We start from the raw sequence: 23,995 nt of genomic DNA, 5'->3' as shown, positions 1-23,995 counted from the left end.
TAATCCAAGGCAATTTCAAAAAAGTTATTCAATGATTCTGCAAAATCAGTCACTCATAAAATCAGAATTGCAAGACATTTTAATTTGCAGTAGCACTTATGTCTACCTGAGTGGGAAATTCTAACTTAGATTTTACTAATTTTTCAAATTTCAATTTAAAAATTAGAATATTCCTTTAATACCTTTAATTTCAAGCAATGGATTCCTTTATGTGTGTTTAAGAGAGAGATTTTTAGATTGAAAAAAAAAACCCCAAACCCCAGTCTGTCTTCTACATTATAAACGTGCTCGCAATGGGGAAAAGTAATGTTTAGGGTAATTTCAGTGCATAAGTTGTACAATGGAAATATTAAAGAAATTGTTTTCAAAGCATTCTAGCCTGCTAGAATAGTTTATAGCAAAACACAAGGAAAATTATGACTTGCATACTAAATCATAATGGAAAAAAAAAACCAACCAAAAACCAAACCACAAAATAGAAGACAGGGACTAATTTTGGTTTATGAAGTTAATATTCTGTTCATCATTAAAAGTAACATAATTTGGGATCACTTCTGTACAGCAATGGTTTTGATACCTCATTGTCCCTATTCCATTGTGGAAAATTCTCTCAAATGTTGTAGAAAATATAGAAGCTTAGCTATAAGAAAACTTAAGTTAACTAGAAAGCTGCTTAAGGCCTAGAACTGTTTCAAAGCCTATAATCATGGGAAAGGAGTTTGTAATCAAGGTAACAGGTAATGAAGCTAACTGACCATGGCAATGTACAATGCTGCTACGTTCCACGTACAGTCCCTACCCAACCGGACAACAGGCCTCAGAAAATTAATCTTATGAAGTAAATTGTTATGGACAGGTGCATCCACAGCAAAGATACCGTGCATGCCTTGAAGAAGAGGGTCATTCAGCAAACATGGGTGCAAGACCTCTGATGACCACCAGAGACCCCTGAGGACCGCCGACTGAAATCACTGAGCATGTGTGACAGGGAGGAGAATATGGAAATGGATTCTAAGAAATTATTATCAGAGGACTGCCTTTTCTTGGAAAAATAATGAATATGTATATTTTGATTCTATATAACCTGTGTGTTGGTAATCACCTGCATGCACTTTTGGTGGAGCTGTTTCCCCCGTGCATCCAGCGCTGCAATAAAGCAAACATAGGGTAACTCATGTCTGGTAGATTTCTTTTACAATGTATTAAATTGCAAGTTTAGAATAAAGTATAATCCATAAACTGGATTCCTTCTCCCTTCAAAGTTACAGTAACATTCCTCTGTTCAGCTTCTATAATTCCATTGTTTTAAGCCTCATGTGACAGCAGGCTTGAAAAAGGAAGCCTGGTGTTATGCCAGAAGGTAATGAATAACGTGTGTATGGGCACTAATATAAAACAAATTAGGCCTACTTCAGAGCTGGAACAGCATCTGTTTCCTGTCTGTACTTACTTACTGGTTAAGATGTTTCTTGGTCTTGACCAGAATTCTATAAAGCCATGGTCATGCCATAGAATATGGAGTAAAAGATCAGAACCTCGATTTTAATAGCACTGAAATCAGAGAAATCTGAAATTTTAATGTGAAAACATATGGAGACATAGAAAATGGAAATTAAAAATATTCACAGCATTGGCAGAAAACTAAAACATGTATGATTAAACAGTTCTTAAATTTTTTGGTGGAAGGTAGGCGATCACTGTGATATTTCCAGGTTTCAAAATGCCTACAGCCTTATGTCCTAACTGATAGACTACTAAACCCCATCAAGAATGAGTTAACATGTAGTCATGCTGAAAAAAAAATGTATATGCTTGCTTTTTCAGTCATTTCAGTCTCTTTAAGTTATAGGATTCATAAAGTACGATTTTGTAGCCAAACTTAAAAAAGACCATTTGGGGCCATCTAAATCTAAAACTTGAAATAAAACATAGACTTTCTTAGCTGGAAGTCTTAATTCAACTTCAAATTAAATGTAAAGTCCTTCATTCAAGGTTAATTAGCTCTTAATTTTAAAAATATGAAGGACACATTTCAGAGAAAAATATTGCTTTGAAATAAAATTTTAAGTGTTTCATTTTAAAAAGTTGAAACAAAATAACTTGACTTTTCAACTTTTTTTCCCCTGCTGAAACTATTCACTGAATTTGAACAAAATTGACTGTTACTTTTGTTCAACATTGTCAATTACAGAATTATTATTCACTAAGAAATGTTCCCATAGTTCTACTGGTAATAACATATTAGCCACAAAAAACTCTTCAACTTGCAGATTCCAGAATGAATTTTCAGGACTAACAGATTTAATATCTGTTTAGTGTTAAACTGAGTAAATCTGATTTGGAAGCCCCTAGGAAAAAAAAGTGGATTTTATAATGCCATTTGTACAAGCTGTGACATAAAATAGTTTGAAAAAGAATTTGTGATTAATCATTAGAATAAGAACATTTCTTTGGTTGGCAGTATTCATGTATCTTTCTATTTCCTTTAGTCATCACAGAATCACAGAATGGTTGAGGTTGGAAAGGACCTCTGGAGGTCATCTGGTCCAACCCATCTTGGTCAAGCAGGGCCACATACAGCCAGTTGCCTAGGAGCACATTCAGAGAGTTCCAAGGTTGTTGGGTATTTACTAATCACTAATAACAATTACCTTTTTACTTAAAGAAAGAAAACTATCCAATCGTGGAGCTAAAAAAGTGTTATATGAAGTAAGTGACCATATGCTTAATGACTACTTGAAGAAATTGTCACAATTTGCAAGGAATCAATTATTAGGTTGAAATTTCTTTGAAAAAAAGTTATCCAAATAATTATATTTTAAACTACATATGTACATGAAAGATGAGACATAATCTATCAGATCTAATCTAATACCAGTCTAATACACCGACTAAAGTCTATATATTTTAACATTGTGTATAGTTGCTCAAAATTACTAAAACAGCCTTCCACATCTACCACAGCTTGTAATTATTGTTTTCAGTAAATTTTATTTGATAGTTATTTGCTGCCATTCTTAAAAAAAATAATAAATGTAATCTGAAGAATTCGCTATTTTGCTAAATCCTCTAAAGATTTAATAGAAGACACTGCAGCCACAGACAATGTGAATATATTCAAGGTAGGTTAAGCATATTTTACATTCTGTTGAGTGGGTCCAGATTGAATTAATGAGTTCGAATACTTCATCCTTGGCATGGAATTTTATTTACTACATGTCATCTTTATTCCTGGAGAAAATAAAGTCAGTTAAATTCAAAAGTTCAAGTTCCTTATGTGGGTAGGACAGTATTCCATTTTTTGTGTCTGTGATGTTTTTAAGCAAATAAGACATTAAACTAAACTTCCAATATTTCTGTTGCAGAAATAGTTAGAAAGTAATTAGTAAGCATAATAATTCATGTGAGAACAAAAGATTATTGGTCCAGCATCTTGACTGCTCAGTTGCAAATATTATTAAAGAACTTTGTAGCAAAGAGAGATAGTGAGAAAGTATGAGGAAAGACAAAGGCCAGGCAGCAACAAGTGATTGGCCTTTCCCTTCCACAAATACACACACAGTAAGATGCTGTGGCAGAGGAAAGAAGGAAAAGGAGCTGCCTATTTCAGTGGATCACCAGTGGTGCAGCCTCCAAGAAAGGGAGCAGCAGGAGGAGGTAGCAGAACTTACTGTAGATTTTTATACAAGTAACTTGGTAAACAGCTGTGATTTTACACTGATACTGCTAGACCAGAACAAGCAGATCAGCTGAAATTCCTCTGTACTGTGCTAGGTACAAGCTGCTGAAGTTATCATTATTACATTTGTTTTCTCATCCTAGGACAGGAAAGAAAGACAAACTACTCCACTACATTGCCTTAGAGTGACAGAATAACTCCACTAAGTTCTGGTTTTGTGAAATTCAAGATCTGAGCAGACCATGGATTTATGATCACCATTCCATCAACAAAAAACAGACTTCAGAGTATAAGAAAATGGTTTTCTTCAACTAAACACCAAGACAAATCTACAGTCTTCTACCATAATGTTCTGAACCTGCACAGCATGCCCATCTTCAGCAGCACACACCAGGAAACAGCTAATCCTTGATCTGAGACACTGATGGCAATTGCTGTTCCATTCCTTACCTGTGTTAGCAGGAACCCCAATTGCCAGAGACATGCTTTACTGTATTTAAATCTTGGGCTCAGTCAGAGGTCTCTGGACAAAGTTATCTGTCATGAGATGAACAGGCAGTCACATCAGGCGAGCTGATAGTCCTCTCTGGCTGTAAACTATGAAACCTCAGACTGGAAGAAACAGTTCCCACTAGGCTCTAAGTGTTATAAACAAAAGTTAACTTTGTATCTAACATTGTTTTTGCACTAGAGGAAAACATAACTGCTAAGAACACACATTGTGTAACTTGAGGAACAGCCACCATTACTCCAAAGCCTTTCAGACAATGCTTGGAACTTGCACAGTTTTCTGTGATGTTGCATCATGCATCACACAGCACATTGCATGTGTTGTGCTGTGACAAACTGGAGAAACACATCATCTGTGGAATTAGAATTGGCCAACAGCCAGGAAAATAGGTCGTATTTTGTGCAACAGGCAGAATAGAATTACTTTTAATGTTGCCTCAGACACAATGCTTGTACCTCCCAAACAGACTGATATTCTGTAAAATATGTTACCACTGTCAGCTAAATTAACCTAACTTTAACCATTGTCTTTTAATTCTCTTCCTTTTTTTCAGCCTAATTTAGGCTAAAGCATTAAAAATATCTACAAGCTGCTAGAAAGACATTGCTTTTGTACTTTAAACGTTACCATATTGTATAGCAATTGGGAGTTGTCATTTGGGAAAACACCACAGTTAGGAAAAAACAGTTTGCAGAGCTTTACAGAAAATAATACCATATGCTACCATTCACTGTAATTCCTGGTCTAAGGTATTAAGAAGTCTCAACTTTGAGAACTCGTGCACCATTTTTCCTCTAAGAATAAACAAGAGAACTATTAATTCAAAATCATCATAAGTCATTATTAAAGAAATCTGGATAGCCACAAAACTGGGGGTTTCTGTAGTGTGCTATAATATGGACAGAATTTCTATATTCACAGCTTTAATTTTCTGAAGGAGTAAAATGGAGTATTTCCCATTGAGAATACCTGAAGAAAAGCACTGCTTAAATTATATTTATTTATTTAAAAAAAAAAAAAAGGATAAAACTTATTTTTTTCACCATTATTTGAGCTCTATGCTATATACCTAATTTGCCTGTAACCTCAATGGTGACTGGAAATAGCTTATTAAATACACCAATGCTATCAACCTCACATTCAGACTGCTGTTGTAAGTCAAATAATAATATATGCAGGACATAATGGCCAACAGATGAAGTTTATGGCTTTAGATCACATTTCACAGTGGCATGAAACTGCAATTTATCATTCAGTCTTCCACTTCACCACACAGAAAATGTTACCCTCTGTGACATTTTCACTGTGCAATGTTAACAAAAGAATTAAAGAATTATATTAAATTGTATTACTCCTTTTTGAAATTAGTTCTAGTGAATGCATTATAATCTTTGTTTTTCTTATAGATATTCTTCAAAGATAATTTACTGTATTTTTGGCAGTACTACTTCACAAAAACTTGGAGAATAGCTAAGAAAATTGAGCTTCAGGTGATCGACAAACTCAGGCATTAAGAAAGGAAAGACAAACACTACTTTAGTTTTCTGAAGTACTGCCAGGAAGAAGTAGAAATTAGTATTAGAGTCAGAGTGAAGTTGTAGACTTTGGATTTGAACTGGAATTTCTCATTGCCCTTCACACAATCGCCTGTCACTACAAAAAAGAATTTGTAGAAAAATTGATATGTAGAATATCTTCCCCTATTAGAAAATGGATTTGTCAGATTTAAGAATTATTAGTGTCTCATACATTTCTTAAAAGTGATAAGATTGATAACATCTGGTAGCAAGCAGGAAGGTATAAGTTTCAACTTGTGCCAATTTCAGCCTAGGCACACCTCTGAAAAAAGGAAGGAATCAGAGGGCTTGTAACAGTTTCATACCTTTTTCACTTTCCTAGCAGCAAGCATCATAGGAAAGTTAAGCAAATTTTATGTTAGGACTATGAGACTGAAATATTAAGAAGAAAAACATTCTTAATGTTTAGACCAGCGATTTGTTCTTAGACAACAAAGTAGTTGTAAAAGCAATAACTATTTGTGAAGGTATCAAAGGAGTTTAAGCTTATTAGGATGTTACATGAAGTTAAACCATAAAGATAACGTCAATATTATTTAGATATACTAAACTAATTGGAGGAGTACAGAACTGTTGTGCGTTAGAATGCCAGGCAGTCCATTCAGAACAGGTGGTCTTGGATTCAGGGCATCTGTTAGAACTGATGTCAAGCATCCATGCAGTGCAAGGCAATACAGAGTAGGATTAGTGCAGACGTTGTAACCTCCTGTATCCTCCTGTATCCTCCTGTGGTTTTTTGAGAAAGGCACAAAGAACAAGATTGCATATCTCCTCGTTTTGGCTGGGATGAGTTAATTTTCTTCCTAGTAGCTGGTATAGTGCTGTGTTTTGGATTTAGTATGAAAATAATGTTGGTAACACACTGATGTTTTACTTATTGCTCAGCAGTGTTTACAATTAAGGACTTTTCAGTTTCCCAGGCAGAAGCCTTCTGCAGGAGGGGCACAAGAAGCTGGGAAAGCAGAGCCAGGACAACTGATCCAGACTGGCCAAAGGGATATTCCATACCATGTAACATCATGCTCAGCATATAAACTGAGGGGAGCTGGCTGGGGAGTGCCGCAGCTTGGGAACTAGCTGGGCATTAGTCAGTGGTAGGTAAGCAACTGTGCTGTGCATCACTTGTTTTGTACATTCTATTATTATTATGTTATTATTATTATCTTCCTTTTCTGTCCTATTAAGCTGTTTTTATCTCAACCCACAAGTTTTACTTTTTTTTGATTGTCTCCCCCATCCCACTGTAGGGGAGGGGGAGTGAGTGAATGGCTGTGTGGTTGTTTTAGCTGCCTGCCAGGTTAAACCACAACAGCATGTCGGTATACATAGCAGTAAAAGGCAGACAGAAAAGACCATTAATCCAGTCTTGGAATCAGACACTGACAATGATACCCTTCTATACCATCAGGCTTGTCTTTTCCTAGTAGGAGACAGCTTGAGATATCAGAGCAGATATCAGAGCAGGTTTTATCCAACAGTTTCTCATCAACTATTTCGTAAAGCAGCTATTACTTTAGTGTGCACACAATAAGAAAGACCTATAAAGGCTATTTTTTTCCTGAGTTCCACACAGAAAGCTCTATCTTGAACAAGTCATTGTTCAGAGATACCCAAGTTAAATATATCTGCTTGCCACAGTACTTACTGCAGAACGCAAATGAATGTAGAGAAATTTTCCTGTGTTTCCTAAGATAAGTCTGCTTTAATTTTTAGGAAGACAGAGTATCACACTGCCAAACAATTCTGAGCCTCACCAATAACTGCAAGTTCAAATATTGAGGCTTGGCCCAAAAGATATCATTATCTTTTCAACACACTCTTAATAACAATCATGTAATGTTTATAACGTGGTGGAAGTGCCTGGATTTTAGTGAGCTTTTGTTCCTGTCATAGTTCACAAATTTTCATTACCTCTTTTCTCTATGAACCGCTTCCACAGTAATGATCAACGATCATTCATATCTAAAACTCCAGCACTCCAATTGTTCTAAGAAATTCATCATTACTACAAACTACTGACCTTACCCTAAACCCATCTGATTGCAGGCCAGTTGGCTTAAATTTTCTTGCCACTCATCAGCACAAACATGGTTATCAGCAGCTGACCTGTGAATGGTCAGGAACATCAAGGAATTCATGTTTTTAGACAAGGTAACTGCAAAGAAAAAGAAGAACAACTTCACTATTATTTCACATAGTTAGTTTTATAAATGGCATACTGAAAACATACAACTACATTCAAAAGAGTTTTCCAAGATGCTGGCACTTTTGCTGATTTTATATGCTCAATAGCTTTGCAATTTAAAACCGAGGCAACCGTAGCTATCAGAATCTTGCTACCATTGAACAGCATGAGACACTAAACAACAAAGGCATCTTAAGGATTAGAATAAACCAGAATACTCTTAACTCACCAGTGCAGGTTCACATGGGTTTCTGATAGCCTTAATCTTGTCAAATAATGTTTTACCCCACAAATAGTCCAACTGAAATCACTAAAGTAATTTGTGGGATGAATGCTGCTTGACGTAAGAGTGATATGATCATTTGACTCTCAGTAATATGCACTGTTCCTGTCATAACAATATGTGGGTGTAATTAGAGAAAGAAAAAACAACTACTGTTTACAAGAAAGATCATGACCATTGCTTCTCTCTTAATTCATGTATAAAAGTGTGTGAACTGCTTCTAACACACACAAAAATCTTCTCAAAATGGCCCAAAATGGAAATATACATCCTTCCCTTTCTAGGATCTGTTGAAAGATGTTGGGTTGTGTGCATTTCTTTCCCAAATACTTACTGGTTTTAGTTAAATTGTTCCTCTGACCTTTGCTTTGATAGTACTAATCTTAACATAGCTAATCATTACGCATTTTTGCTATATGCCGAAGGTGCTTTTATTCCTCTCCCCATGCGAAAGGTATGTATTAATCTAGATTACTCCTTTTCAAATATGCATTTCTAGAACAGTTGTTCTTTGTTGCACAGGTTTTATTAAATGTTCTTCTTTATTAATATTCATACAATGTTAAATGTTTTAAAATATTTATACAATCTACTTCAATATGAATACAAAATATTTGCTTCTGTAAGTCATGATACACCTTTTCTCTGTATTTAAAATTACATACAAAGCATCTCGAAACCCAGTAATATAAACGCCTGTCATGTACACAAATACATCAGTGAAGTCTCAGAGGACATACTACCGCTTTCCAACCTGCTTCTTTTCAGTGCAATTTTTTTTAAAATCCACCTTCATTTTTATTTAAAGAATAATACTTGGAGAGTTCTCCTTTAACAACACATAAAAGCATGAGGCCTAATCTGAATATAGATACAATAGCAGGTTACATCATTCTGCAGGCCTTCAGCTAGTGCAAAGGGCACCTAGTAGGACTGTCTTCTCATAAGCTCTGAACCTGCACCATTGTAGTCAGTGGGAATTTCATGCTGATTTTCACAAGTACAGAATCAGAGCTTAGAAGTTTTGCCCAAATGAATTCTACATCTGAAGGTCTTCCAACTCTCTCTTCTATTCACACCACTTTCCAGATTTTACACGCCATCTACGCATTTTAGAAGTTCCCTGCCATGTCACTTTTCGTTTATCTTTGCACTGTGACACTTCACACTGAGCCTTTCCTTTCTCTTTTGCCCACTTTCTTGCATGCTTTCCCAACCTCAACCCAGTCTCCCTTTGGTAATAAAGGGAGCATCTCTCTACCACTGCAATTGTATTCTAAATCAGATCACCCGTGATTACCACCATCACCAAACATCACTTCCAGGCAGAGCGCACCACGGTGGAAACTTACCACAGTCCCATTCGTCTGAGCTGTCACTGCAGTCTGCTTGCCCATCACACCAGAGCTCACGTGGCACACATTCATGGTTGGCACATTCAAGTTCACTCTCTTCACAAAATGCTGCAAGGACAAAAACATGTTTCACTCTGAGAAAGAAATGTTCAATATGAAGTTCACATCGAGACTGAAAAAAATGAGAAGGAAGGTGAAGGTAGGCACAAATCAGATCTATGGAGCAAGAAAGTGAGACAAATTTGCAACAAAATTCAGGATGGACATCACTGAGGCAGAAGGTGGTTGCTGCTGCACAGCGGCAGAGGGCATCTGTGTTGGTTTTGCGTGGCAAGGTTTTGGTAGCGGGGGGGCTACAGGGGTGGCTTCTGTGAGAAGCTGCTAGAAGCTTCCCCTGTGTCTGACAGAGCCAATGCCAGCCGGCTCCAAGATGGACCCGCCGCTGGCCAAGGCCAAGCCAATCAGTGCCTCTGTGATAACATATTTAAGAAAGACAAAAACAGTTAGAGAGTGCTTTTGCAGCCAGAGAGAGGAGTGAGAAGATGTAAGAACATCTGCAGACACCAAGGTCAGTGCAGAAGGAGGGGCAGGAGGTGCTCCAGGCGCCAGAGCAGAGATCCCCCTGCAGCCCGTGGTGAAGACCATGGTGAAGCAGGCTGTCCCCCTGCAGCCCATGGAGGGAGGATGAGGGGGTGTAGAGATTCCACCTGCAGCCCGTGGAGGACCCCACGCCGGAGCAGGTGGAGACACCTGAAGGAGGCTGTGGTCCCGTGGGAAGCCCACGCTGGAGCAAGCTCCTGGCAGGACCTGTGGATCCATGGAGAGAGGAGCCCACGCCAGAGCAGGTTGGCTGACAGGACTTGTGACCCCGTGGGGGACCCACGCTGGAGCAGTTTGCTCCCGAAGGTCTGCACCCCGTGGAGGAGACTCACATTGGAGAAGGTCGTGAAGGACTGTCTCCCGTGAGAGGGACTCCACGCTGGAGCAGGGGAACGATGAGTCCTCCCCCTGAGGATGAAGAAGCGGCAGAGACACCGCGTGATGAACTGACCGTAACCCCCATTCCCCGTCCCCCTGTGCCGCTGAGGGGGGGCGGAGGTTGAAGCCGGGAGTGAAGTTGAGCCTGGGAAGATGTGAGGGGTGGGGGGAGGTGTTTTTAAGATTTGGCTTTATTTCTCATTCCTCTACTCTGTTTTGCTTAGTAATAAATAAGATGAATTCCCTCTCTAAGTTCGGTCTGTTTTGCTCGTGATGATAATTAGAGAATGATCTCTCCCTGTCCTTATCTCAACCCATAAGTTGTTTTTTTTCATTGTACCTTTTCTCCCCTGTCTAATGAAACAGGGGAGTGATAGAGTGGCTCTGGTGGGCACCTGGCCCTCAGCCGGGGTCAACCCACCACAGCATCACAACTCAAAGGGAAGGAAGGGTGTCTGGAAATGGCAAGATCCGTGATTACTCAGTATCACTCGTGGTCTTGTCATATGAAACCTGTCTAAGCCTCTTACAAGCTTCAAATGAAAACATGGTTTTTAGGAGACTGCTGCAAATCTGTTTATTTTTTCATGTTCTTTGAAAAAAATTATTTTACTGTAATGCATATGTATTTCTTTTCATCCACAGCAATTCTATATTCACTTTTGTATCCTCCTTTGCTATTTAAAATCATGGAATTATTTTTATCCCCACTTTAGAGATGGGGAACTGATGTCCCGCTAGACACGCTCCAGTTTGCAGTTGGTTGCCAACTGGCAGCATTACATAGGGATTTCCTCAATCTCCGTCCAGTGCAGGAACCACAAGAGCTTCCATTTGCAAGTGACTTTTAGCTTTCCCCCAACCATAGCAAACCTGCTCCCAAAAGGCAGGTGTGTAGCATTACAGTACCCTCCTCACTAACACACTTCTCTCCCAGCTTCTATAACGCCATCATTAGGGAATTTTGAGAGCTGAGGGAGGGCAGAGAGGTAGAGAATGCATGGCAGGAAGCTGCATTCACTTGTGCCTATGTCTGGCTGTTGTATAGCATCTATACTGCCATACAAACCAAGCATTTATTTGCAACACCAGTGCAAAAAATGTACTCCACTGTGAAAACCATACAGATTGAGCAGGCAGCACTGCCTACTCTGACATAAGTGACTTTTCTGGCTCTGGGATAAAGTGTGCAAATCTAGAAAAAAAGTGTCTAACTCTGCCTTCCAGAGAGACCATATTTCACAAGCTGGAAGCCCTCAGCTGGGGAAACTTTGCTGCCATTTTGGAATATTCAAGCCCCAACACAAAAGCAGAAAGGAAATATAGTCTGATAATTACAGACTAGCTTAACCTAAGCCCTTGGAGAATCTTTTCTCTGCCATGATCTTAATGTGTGATCATGAGCAAATCACTTTAATACCACCTTCCTTTTTTTAGATTACAGCACACAGACTGCTTGGAAGTCAAATTGTATAATCATCACAATAAAAAGCAGATTAAGATATGTTCTGTGAGCTGTCTCTTCCCAAAAAGAAACAAAGTTAGATCTAGTGATATATGCAGGCTGCCAATAATTTTGGCAAATATATCCATATGTTCCACATAGCACATAAAATGTGCCTACCATCCTGTCCCTGCCAACAGAACTCCAGAGACTCAGGAGCAACTTTTTTTAAATTGTAAAATTATATCCTACAGTCCCAGCAAAAATGCTGAAATGTCAGGATTGCCCAGAGAACTAAAATTCAGCTCTCAACCAAGTTTACCAAGTACCTCTTCTTTCTTGTGCAGGCTGAGTGTCACCCAGTATGTCTTTTCTAGTTCCTTGTCTCGGGGACAGGCCCACACGCCATTTTTTCTCAAAAGAAGAGAATTCAGAGTACCACTAATTTATTCATGAAAGTGAAGCTAACATCTCACAGCACCCACTCCCAGCTTCTTGTGCAGGGAGAGAGTCTGCAAAGCAGTTGCCATTCACAGGTCTTCCACCTCTTCCCACCCCACTAGTGCTGTGTAGTGGAAACAGAACACAGGGCAGCTCCCACAGGGGACCAGGGGGCCTACTGCACATCCTCAGCACTTTGAGCTGACTAACACTGTGCATACAGACAGTATGCCCATACCATCAGTGTACCATATTACGTTTTCTATCTCTGATACTTGTCAGAGTTTGGATTATAGAAAAAGCCTCTGGAGCCAAGTGGGGAGACAGAATCTAAGAAATGTCAAGCAGAAGAGAAATCAAATAAAGCAGGGAGACATGTAAAATTTACTGAAGAACAGATCAGAAGGAAAATCAACTGGAAATCAAGAAAAAAAGAGCAGTGAGAAGCTATACATATATGGAATGAAGTTGAGAAAAGATGGGAAAAGGAGTCAAGAAGATACAAGAAATAAAGAAAAGAAGCACGAAGACACAAGGAAGAGGAAGTAGAGAGAGAAAAAAAGAGAGAGGACCGGAATGACCAAGGAGACACCAAGGATCCAAGGATGTGAACAACAGAGGACACAAGATGAGGAAAGAAATAAATTGGTGCCATAGAAAAACTGAAAAGGAAATTGAGGGAATGACTAAGCTTTTCTATCTGTGGAAAACTTTTACTTTCATTTATCTTGCACCCCAAGATCCCAAAAATGTGATCGTCCCTTTATGGCACTAACAAACTGCATAAGCCCTTACAGCAATTCTTTTCATCCATCATGTCAGGGCAGTCTGGGAAACCATCACAGATCATAGTGTGTTTGATGCACAGCTTCTTCAAAGGACACTCCCAAAGACCCCTTTCTCTACAACCTGGAGGCAGAGAAACACAGTTTTGAAACACTTGCATGCAATATCAAATCAACTGTTTTCTTCCTTAATAATCCTAAACATCCAAAGTATTTTCACTTGCAATATAAATTTTAAAAGGTACTAACGAAGAAATGGAAATAAGATTGTCACAGTGCACACTTGATAAATGGGGATAAAATATATAATACTTCTAATACTTCAATGCTTTTAAAATAATAATCTATATTATGCCACACATATCTATAAGTAATGGTTTAGGCATCAGCTAATTTAACTCAAAACCCATACACCACTACTCTTGAAATACATTTGCGAGTAATATGTAAACTTTCCTAATCCTAAAGTTTGTAGAGTGCCCTTTAAAAGCATAGCACATAGACCTTTGGTCTTTCAAAAGCAAATCCAATGACAGCATGGAATCTCCATGAAACAGTGTAGAAATAGGTAATTTTTTCTGGCAGTGCTAAAATGGAATCTAATGCAGATCACAATGAAAGGCAGAGAGATGCTGTAAAGTATTGACGACAAACAGTTTTTATGGTTCTATAATCTGAGACCAAACCAGTTTGAAAAGATGAGAAAGACCCAATGGCTGTATGAATCTTCAAGAAGGTTCATTATTATGCAGGGAACACACTGAATTATTGTCTCTTCCAAGTCCTGCTAACTAGCCTCTCTGATTTCAAGAGGAATACTTATAAAACTATGTCAAAGTGCTCTGACAGTAGAATTCCTGTTAGTCAGCTAGAAGAAATTAAGAATGGCCCAAGGTACATATTAGAAAAGTGTTTTCTCTTGTTTTACGTCATTATTTCCATCAACTAATAAAGCACTTCACTGTGACACAAGTTTAAATACCTTGACATACTCAAGTCCTGCACATCTGACATTCTGGTTTTAGAGGAAGCCATAAAGATAATCTGTTCTCCTGACTAAAACAGATGGTTTGGTTGCCTTGTTTGGCCTGTTCTATAGATAATAATACTAGTTTTCATTTTAATCCAAGCTCAAATTCAGGTGACAGCCTGTCCCCACATACAAATAGCTGAGGCACAAGCTCACAAACTGCATTTGAAGCTGCCCCTCTGTGTGCCTGGATACAGCAGCGTATCAGCAGCAAGTGACTAAGCAGATACATTGTTTCCAAGAAGTGTTATTTCCGAAGCCAGTATTTTACAAACATGAACCAGAGAATAATTACTAGCTGATATTGTTACTGGAAAAAATCTGCTCGTGTTTTAACTTCAACTGGATGTGGGAAGTGCTTGATTTTGTTTAGATTCAAAAAGCCATGTAAATAAATGTTACAGCACAGGGAAATAAATACCCTTGAACCTGTGAAACTAATTCCACGTGATCAAAGAACTTTCTTGGGTATCACCATTTTCCAGGTCTCCTTCTTGACAATATTTGTGATAACTATTAATGAAAAATTAATTGAAAACAAACAAAACCTTTAGTCTAAAAAAGAACAAAGAATGCCAGTCATGTTTGGAACTTGATATGAAAATAAAATAAAAAAAGTTCAAAAAAAATATAATTTATGAACCTTGCAATGTAAGGTGTAAACACCTTAGCAGTGTTTATAATTCATTAAATACATGTTTGCTTTTCCCCTTCATCACATATTATAGTGTTACACTGTGAAGTGTACCATGGCTCTCCAAAATTTATCTTTGAGTACAACATAGACAAATATAGAGACAATTCCCTAGGAAAAAATCACTACTTACTGACCTCGGTGTTCAAATATACTGTTTTGTTGGTAGAAGCCATCTACCATTTGGTGTATTTATATTTCTTCTCTAAATATGTTTGTGACATACATTTTTATTTTAATGACAATGAAATGGGAGTGAAAATGGAGATAGGAAAACCTGTCCATATTTACCTTACCCCAACCTCAAACATATGTTTTGGCAAGAGATAGAGATTCACATTCATCTTTCTTTCACTCTTCTTCAAAATATGAAGCAAGTTACCATTTGTTACTCACATGTATATTCCCCATTCAATTATTATTAAGTCATTTGCATTAAGACCATCATATTTTTCTCCCAACTAAAATACTACAGTCAGAATTCAGACTGCAGAGAATAGTGAAGGACAAAACTGGATTTGAACGTTATGTCATCAATTTCTTTAGTACTCTTCTAGGACCCTCTTCTGCTCTCTGCCAGAGGCCCTGTTCAGCAGCCAGTAAATTAATATGATCAATTACAATCAAGCATATTTAATACCACAAACTCTCTTGATGTCTATCATAATAACAATTTTCAGAAATTACTGTTGTGGTTTAACCCCAGCCAGTAACTAAGCACCATGCAGCCACTCGCTCACCCCTTCCCTTGCCCAGTGGGATGTGGAGGAGAATGGAAAAAACCTCATGGGTTGAGATAAAGACATTTTAATAGGATAACAAAGGGAAAAATACTAGTACTAGTACTACTACTACTACTAGTGATGCACAAATGCAGTTGCTTGCCACATGTGGAAAAAAAAAAACAACTTGATGCCCAGTCTGTTTCCAAGCAGCAATCCCATCTACTGGCTAGCTTCCCCAGTGATATGCTGGGCATGATGTTATAGGGTAGGGAATATCCCTTTGGCCAGTCTGGGTCAGCTGTCCTGGCTCTGCTCTCCCAGCTTCTTGTGCACCTGGCAGGGTGTGAGAAGCTGAAAAGTCCTTGACTTAGTGTAAGCACCACACCTACCCAGCAACAACTACAAACATCAGTGTATTATCAACATCATTCTGGTACTAAATCCAAAACACAGCACTATACCAGCTACTAGAAAGAAAATTAACTCTATCCCCACTGAAACCTGGACAATTACCTTCCTCACACTTTACTGAAATGCACTCAGACGTCTCACATTCATAAATCTGGCTCAGATTTTCTCACCAAATCCTAGTCTAAACGGCACTAAAGTCTTACGATTTTGCTGCAATTCAATGGGTGAGATTTCCTCTCAGAAAGATCACGTGAAAGTATGACTGGGATTCGTAACAGGAGGAGACAGTGGGTGCTGAGTACGGCTCTACTCTGCCTGGGCAGAATATACCTTGGACTGTTTTACCTTATTGGCCAGAGTAGCTTGACCATCCAAAAGCTGTAACTAGTCTTTTCCAACCTCTCCTCCTCCTTGCACTGTGAAGTTGTTCAATGTCTGCCATTTAAGGCACTTCAAATACAAGAGTTTTAATTTAAAAGCTGATTGTTATTTGATGGTATAAAACCAATTTCAAAGGTTAAATCTAATAAAATGTGAGCTAGCCATTTACACATGGAAAGATCGTCAAGGTTTGATTTTGTCCTGCACACATGGAATATGAATGAGTCAGAGACAGTTACTTCTGGAGCTCTACAAGGACTTTCTGTTCTTCAGTAACAGTATTACCCCTGGTCAATGTAATGTCACTCTGACAGCGGTAATTTCCTAGCAGATACAGTCTTCCATATTTATAGAAACTGATAAGAATTCTGCTGATTGCTAGTGACATTCTGTCTAGACTATAGAGACAGAGAGAGATCCACTCGAGAAATGAATGTTATATATTAAAGCAATATTTCATATGTTAATGTCTAGGAGAATAAAATTATTATAGCAATTAGTGGTGTAAGGAGTTAAGAACAAGTGGCAACAAAGAGTATTTGGCAGGGAGGACAATTGAGACAATTAATTCAAAGGTAAAGATATGACAAACTCTGAAAGAGTCACTGTGATCATCAGCTCTGCCTTTCCTTTATAATCCGAACAAGAGAATGACCTAGTATTCAATCCTGTTTCAGTGAGCTTTTTTTTTTTCTTTTTGCTTTCCTTCTGTGAGGTGGGGGCAGCAGAAATGGGGGAGAAAGAAGAGAGAGAATACAAGTGTGACTGGAAAACTCCAAGAGATTGACAATACATCGCATCTTAGTGATAAATAACCCCTTGGTTACTCCAATCATTAAAACAACCTGCTCTTAAAAAAGAAGCATTTTATAGAGCTGTCAAGCTTGAATTTTAGCCTATTCACGGCTTCACCTTTGAGGTGTTGGATCTTATTTTATTTTTATGCAGCTGAGTAGAAAGTCTTTTATTGACACAGTTTTGTTGCTCATATAAATTGTCCTTCCATCTTAACCTACTCTCCATAAAAAAAACAAACAGGTTGTGCACCATAGCCCTATTCTGCTGGAATGTTTTCCAATCCTTTACTCATATTCACACATCTTCTCCAAATCCTTAGCGGTTTATAATTATTCTCTTTGCCCCCAGGGATGCCAGGCCAGCATGCAGAACTCCACGGAGGCTACATCTTAGTCACATAAAGAAAAAGTGTATCTCACTTCTCCTCAAAATTCTCCTGCCTGCATATACAAGGATAAATAGTGACCAAGAGATTTCTTGGTTATTCTTAAGCTCAATACATCCCCCTAAGTTAAAAGTCAAGAGCATCTCTACCATAACTAAACTCAGAAATATACTGGAGAATAAATTTTGTGTTTACCACTTTATCCTTCTACCTACAGCTTGAGGTTGACCAATCTGAAAAAAAACATGTAATTCTTGACCCTTACAGTATAGAACCCACTTCAGCAACACAGCTCTTTTGTCAATACATCATAATGAGAACATTAATGTGTATAAATTTAAAACTATATTTATGACTTCTAGATTTAAACTGCCAGGAAGTCACATTTTAGCTCAGTAGAACGTCCAGCAATATCAAAAGAATTAAATCTGCAGCATTTTTTATCTTGATTACTAAAGGAATACTCAAACATTCTGGAATATGGTTAGCAGCATCTAAACGATCAAATGTCATAAATTGTGTTGACATTAACCAAAAAGGAAGCTTGCTAAAGTATTTTTACTGCCACTAGTCTTACAAAAAAACCCAAACCCACCCACTTTCAAACATATTTTTCTTACAGAGAAAGGGGTGTATCCTTGAACCGTCATGCTATGGTTCCAATAACTGAAGGAAAAACAGAAGTCATTTTCTAATGACTTTAACTACTCTCCACTCAAAAGATCCAACTCATCGAATTTATTTACCGCAGCTGTCCTCATCACTATCATCCTCACAGTCAGCTTGACCATCACATCTTCTGGATGCCAGGACACACCTCCCAGAACGGCACTTGAAGTGACTGGGTGAGCATTCTGTCAATGACAAGGAACAGGGAGAAACAAGACTCCTTAAGCTGCAAGCTTAATCATCACATGGGTACTTATTTATCACTGTGACTGTTTCAGAAGGGTAAATGACAGGAATAGAAAGCTTGTGTGATACTAAACTGGAACTATGCAGCAGGCAAGACTCAACAATTGCACTGTGAATGAGGTGGAACAACATTTTCCAGAGCTCTCCCTCACATGCTACCCTCTGTTGAATTTCAAAGCTTTGCCAAAAAACTGGCATACAATGTTTAGATTGTGGGCAAGGATTTTCTAGCTACTTTCCTCACTGTTGTGGCATTATGTGAAAGCAGAAACAGATCATCTGATGTGCTGAAATGTGTATAAGAGATTCCCAGGATTAAAAAAAACATAAAATTTCTGCAATTGTGTGGCTATTTGGATTAATAAAACCACCTATAAATGTCCACTAATAAACCCTTACATCGCTTCTGTCTCAGCTTAGAGACTACCATTTTGAGAAAGCTTTATTTAGATGGTTTTGAAAAACCTACCCATTTTTTTCAGTGTACATGCCACTGACTTTGATGTACAACCTCCATCATATGTTGCCTTTTTTTTTTTTTCCTTCCTGCAAAATCTCTCCAATACTTGATACCATGCAGTTCCTTGGGTGAGTTTTAGGATTCAATAAACAGTTGTACCAAAAATATCATCAATGAACTTGAGAGCCTTAGAAAATAACATTCCAATGATAAAAGGTGAAAGTATATGTGAACTATACTGCCAACATTTAAGAATAACTCATTATGTAAATAACCAAGTTTACAATGCATACTGTCTTGGCCAGCAGTATTCTTTGATTCAGCACTGACTGGAAGAGAAGTTAAGCAATTCAGCACATTGTAATAACTGTCAAATATAGCTTAAGTTGGAAAATCACCTGTATTTTGTAATCATAAACATTTAAATGCTCTTGGAAGCTTAATACATTTTGTTACATGTGGGTTTTTCCAGCAATATTTATGTAAGATTTAAACTTCCCAGCGAAGACTTTCTAACTAACATTAGTAGTCAGTAGAAATCCGGCATTGAATCAACACAAAATTCTAGCAGTAAGTGAACCCAAAACTCTGATAAGACTCCTTAATTAGTTTTTAAAAGAATACTAAAACCCCCTCCTTTTTTATTGATTTTCCACGAATATCTATTTCAGTGCTAAAATGAACAATAAGCAGTGAATCAACTTACTAGGCAGAGTCCCTCTAATTAAAGTGAGAATTTTTTTAAATTATATTTTTTATAAGTGAACAGAACTTATCTCTAGAAATGGAACACACTAGTCCTGTATACGGTAGCATATTTAAAATATAACCATCCTATGTTACATTTCAAAGCCAAATGATCTCATAACACAGGGAGGAAGGTTAAAAGACATTTGATACCTGAGAAAATTAAATCATGTTATTTTTCTTTAACTCACCTTGTTGTGCCAAAATCTTACTTTTCCTTTCCTACACACTGCTGTGTAATAATGGATAATTCCCTTTCATCAGCCCATTGCTGTAGAGGGAAATTATCTCCTTGTCTCCCAAGAGTCCCACAACAGTGGATTTCATTACTACAGTATTACATGTCTTTATAAAATCCTTACAATGATATATGTGCACATGGACTTTGCTTGAAGAAATAGTACTAACTGCTATGTATGCTTCACTGTTTTCTCATGATTCCTTCACTATATTCACAGCAATACATTTTCATTAAAAGAACTATAGACTAACTAGCTTTCTCTGAGCAAGATCAAGGCTGTGGAAAGGCCGTCAGCACCATGTAGGTGAGTAGGAGGAGAAGAGTGAGAACTGAACACTATCAGTGTATTGCAGGCACTGCAGCACATGCCATCTCACTATTTTCCCAGCTACTTTACTGGCTTTTTGGCAAGAAAAAGAAAAAGCATGTGGGGATCCTCACAAATCTCACATCCGATGACCACTGCAGAAGGAAAAGCTGCACAGCTTCTCTCTTCATACATATAAAGAATATCTAGAAGCATTTAAGGCAATTTCATTCTTTTGTTCCATGTTCACAACCACAATGATTAGTATTATGGCTGAACTCAAAAACTGAAATCTGTCAGTTGCTACTGAAGTTGGTTTGGCACAACTCTCTACAAAACTTTCCCTAAACAAAAACCACGAGCAAAAAATAGCTGGCAAAGATACTAACATTACAATATTTTTCTCAGAGCTGTCATGGGGCTTAGCTTTAAGATTACTAAGAGTCTGCCTCCTAGTTAGAAAAGCATTATTATCTCATCTAAATAGGTAAAAAGTGAAGTATAAACACAAGCAAGCAGTAGGTGTGGTGTTAGCAACAAATCTCAAACACTGACTTTCACAGATTGAAGGTAATTGATCCTTCCTTCGAATAAATTTCTTATGAGAACTTCCTCTTATATGCAAACTGTAGGTATCCAAATTCTCTGAAACCCAGTTTAGAATAATTTCCACAGTTTAAATATTTTAATTTAAAGAAGAGATATGGGGGGAAAAAAATCAGTGGGAACTTTGGGAACCTAATTAAATCTTTAATTTCCTTTTAAAGGTATTTACAGGAGTTACCTTCTACATCTTCATCTGGTGTTAGACAAGTTTGGTTGTCTGAATTCTCATCTGGAAACTGAGTGCAGTCAGTATCTTCTGGCCACTGCAGACCTACAATCCCAAGCACAGACTCACAGCGTTCCTTAGACTGTACACATAATGTCCTGAGGAGATAAAGTGGAATTACACAAAGTAACTGAGTGAAAGTCTTAGAAATTCCCAGTTATTGGAAGTTAATAATCCTAGCCAAAGTTAAAGACAAAGATGAAGGAAAAATCAGCTAATCAGTTTTCTTTACATGAGAAAAAAAGATATCAAAAGATATGTTGCTACTGTTGAAACATTATTTTAAGTTACTGTATGCAGACTACTACCTGAGTTATAACATAATAGCCAAATATAATGACTTACAAACATCCTCTCCTCTGTAAGGAATGGCAGAAAGCCTTTTTTAAGAAGCACTACCTGCCCTCCTTCAGTAAAAAAACATCAAATACATTTTGTACCAGTGAAATGCTACCTCAGAAAACATGTGGTTTCAGAAGGACAAAATATTTAAACCTGTAAACAAAAGAGCCAAAAACCCTCCAGGTAATTCAATAAATTTAAAAGTTTGGGGAACATCAAAGCACAGATCAACCAAGTGTTAAGGATGTTTGCAGTTAGAGAGGCAGAAGCTTGTATCACACCTGGAAAAAGGCATGAATATAGTCCTCCTGCTGCTGCTTTTTTTTTTTTTTTTAACATAGAACGACAGGACTTATGACACAAAATTAGTTCAGTCCATCTAGATTAATACCTTGTCTCTCAAAATACCCAATGTCAAATGCTTCAGAAGTAGAAAGAGAAAATGCATAATAGAAAAATCCCCTTTTGTTTTAAGCATTATTTTAACCTTTAGCAACTACTTTTGCCTGGAATCATAGCTGATGTGCTGTTCGATACAATAGTCTTGTCTCGTACCTGTCGTATTTTGAATCCCTTTGTTTCAACTGACTCTTTTTTTTTTTAATTTTATTTTTGTGGAATATTAACTAGACAGTATGGGATTAGGAACCTCAACATCCGTTTCATCCCTTCCCCCAATCAGAAATCACACTTAACAGATATTTGTCTAAGCTGTTCTTAAAAACTCTTCAGTTAGCAAGATTTCTTATACTTCCTTATCACTCATTCTCATACACAGATATCTATTCTTTTCCTTATCACTGACCTATAGCTCTCCTGATGTACTTTAAATCCATTGCTCCCTGGTTTAACCTCAGTGAACATAGTGAACTATTTATTTATTTTCTCTCAGAAGCTCACTTTTACCTATTTGAAGTCTATGATGTCTCCCTAAGTCTTCTCTTGTTTCTAGACTCAGCAACTCATTTAATTGCACCTTTTAGATCATATTTTCTAAACCTATAATTATTTGGACTTTCTCCCACTGTTTCAAAGAAAATTCTCCTTTGTTCTCATATAGGTTGAAAAATATTCAACAGTAGGATCCCACCCATTTCTAATTTTTTCCATTTCCTTCATGCCACTTTCAACTTGCCTTTTATTTAATTTTATTAATTTTTCCAGATCTTTCTTCTAGGAACAGACACTTCTTTCATGGAAGGTTTTGTATTACATTCATATTCCTTTGATCTTTCGACCAATGGACCTTTTTTTTTTTTTCCCCCTGCAGTAAGTTGCAAGAAATGCAGTGACCAAAACCAAGCAAACAGATCCATTTAGGATCAATTATTTTATGCTCTTTTGAGAAAACAATACATTGTTAATCTTCTCAAATTTAATTTTGTTTTGGGGGATTGCATGAAGAAGAGTCAATGTTTTTCTGCACCAAATGATTCACCATTGAGTTGAGGAGCTGGAAGGACTGACTGAATGGATTGACATCAGTTAACCATGATACAGTTACAGACTCTCTTTCCTTTTAGATCCTCCTCAAAATCAAAAAGGTTGACTCACATCACTTTATAACCTCAGCTTTCTGAATGCCAGAATTTTTATTTAGCAATGATAAAAACCCAAAACCAACAATAATAATATGATGAATAAATTTTAAAAATTTAATTTTGTTAGCTGAGATATCCATGCCATTTATGGCCTACGTTCTCTGCACATTCAAATCGTTGGCCAAAGCTGACCCTTTCCAAAAGCTACTGCAAGCCATTTAGTTGTCAGTCTGTGGTGAAAGAATTAAAATGTAGGTAATCCTCAAAGTCGTGCCCATCACAGTGCATATGGAAGCCTATTGCAATACGGCTAGGAAAATGGGAAGAGAATTGGTATTTTTTTCTTTTTTAAATCCTTCCCACATTCCCATATCGAGTCTCACAGTTGGGGTATCAGAATACCTTGGTATCACTTCTTTACTTCTCAGTCAAACCTCATCAGTGGTACTGTCTATGAATCAATCTACAAGTTAACAGTTCACAAGAGTACACATCACAAAGCAGAGGAATCTCCCCCTTCTTGGTAGGAGAAAGAAATACAAGGTAAAAAAAAAAAAAAAAGGTAGCATAGAAATGTGTCATTTTCTGCAATGGAATTCAATCTAGCACTTTCTTAAGAACATTAAGCATATTTAGGAGTTAACTAAAATATCTCTTTACTCTCCCAATTCAAATACAGTAATGGGATGCCTAAACTGATGCCAACACATAAGAGGCAGGAGATTTGACCAGGATTATTCTTCAGACACATCTGTCAAGTTTTGAAACAACACCAAAGTCATCTGGAGATCACTTAAATACATAGATAGTGTAATCTCTATGTCATTATAGGCTAATGTGACTAGGAAAGCATTTACTGGTCCCAAAATAAGGGACACTGACAGACTTACTGGAATGTTGTGAGACCCCGAATCTCCAGAAGCTGCTCAGCACCTTGCAGAATCAATT

At 37.5% G+C, this 23,995-nt stretch overlaps 1 protein-coding gene across 1 annotated transcript in view; it reads right to left on the bottom strand.

The window, feature by feature from the left end:
* CORIN (corin, serine peptidase) overlaps positions 1 to 23,995 on the bottom strand; it is a 151,238-nt gene that overhangs the window by 19,171 nt on the left and 108,072 nt on the right. Inside the window, exons 12-16 of the mRNA XM_075752210.1 lie at positions 21,117 to 21,262; positions 18,409 to 18,516; positions 13,249 to 13,362; positions 9,588 to 9,698; positions 7,793 to 7,922 (exon numbers count right to left, since the gene is read on the bottom strand). Of these exons, the coding sequence (XP_075608325.1) occupies positions 7,793 to 7,922; positions 9,588 to 9,698; positions 13,249 to 13,362; positions 18,409 to 18,516; positions 21,117 to 21,262 (609 nt within the window). The remainder of the gene's footprint in view (positions 1 to 7,792; positions 7,923 to 9,587; positions 9,699 to 13,248; positions 13,363 to 18,408; positions 18,517 to 21,116; positions 21,263 to 23,995) is intronic.

This window comes from Balearica regulorum, chromosome 4, assembly GCF_011004875.1.
Source record: "Balearica regulorum gibbericeps isolate bBalReg1 chromosome 4, bBalReg1.pri, whole genome shotgun sequence".
Taxonomy (NCBI): Eukaryota; Metazoa; Chordata; class Aves; order Gruiformes; family Gruidae; genus Balearica; species Balearica regulorum.
The sequence above is the reverse complement of the archived record's forward strand: the minus strand, read 5'-3'. Positions and strand labels throughout refer to the sequence as shown.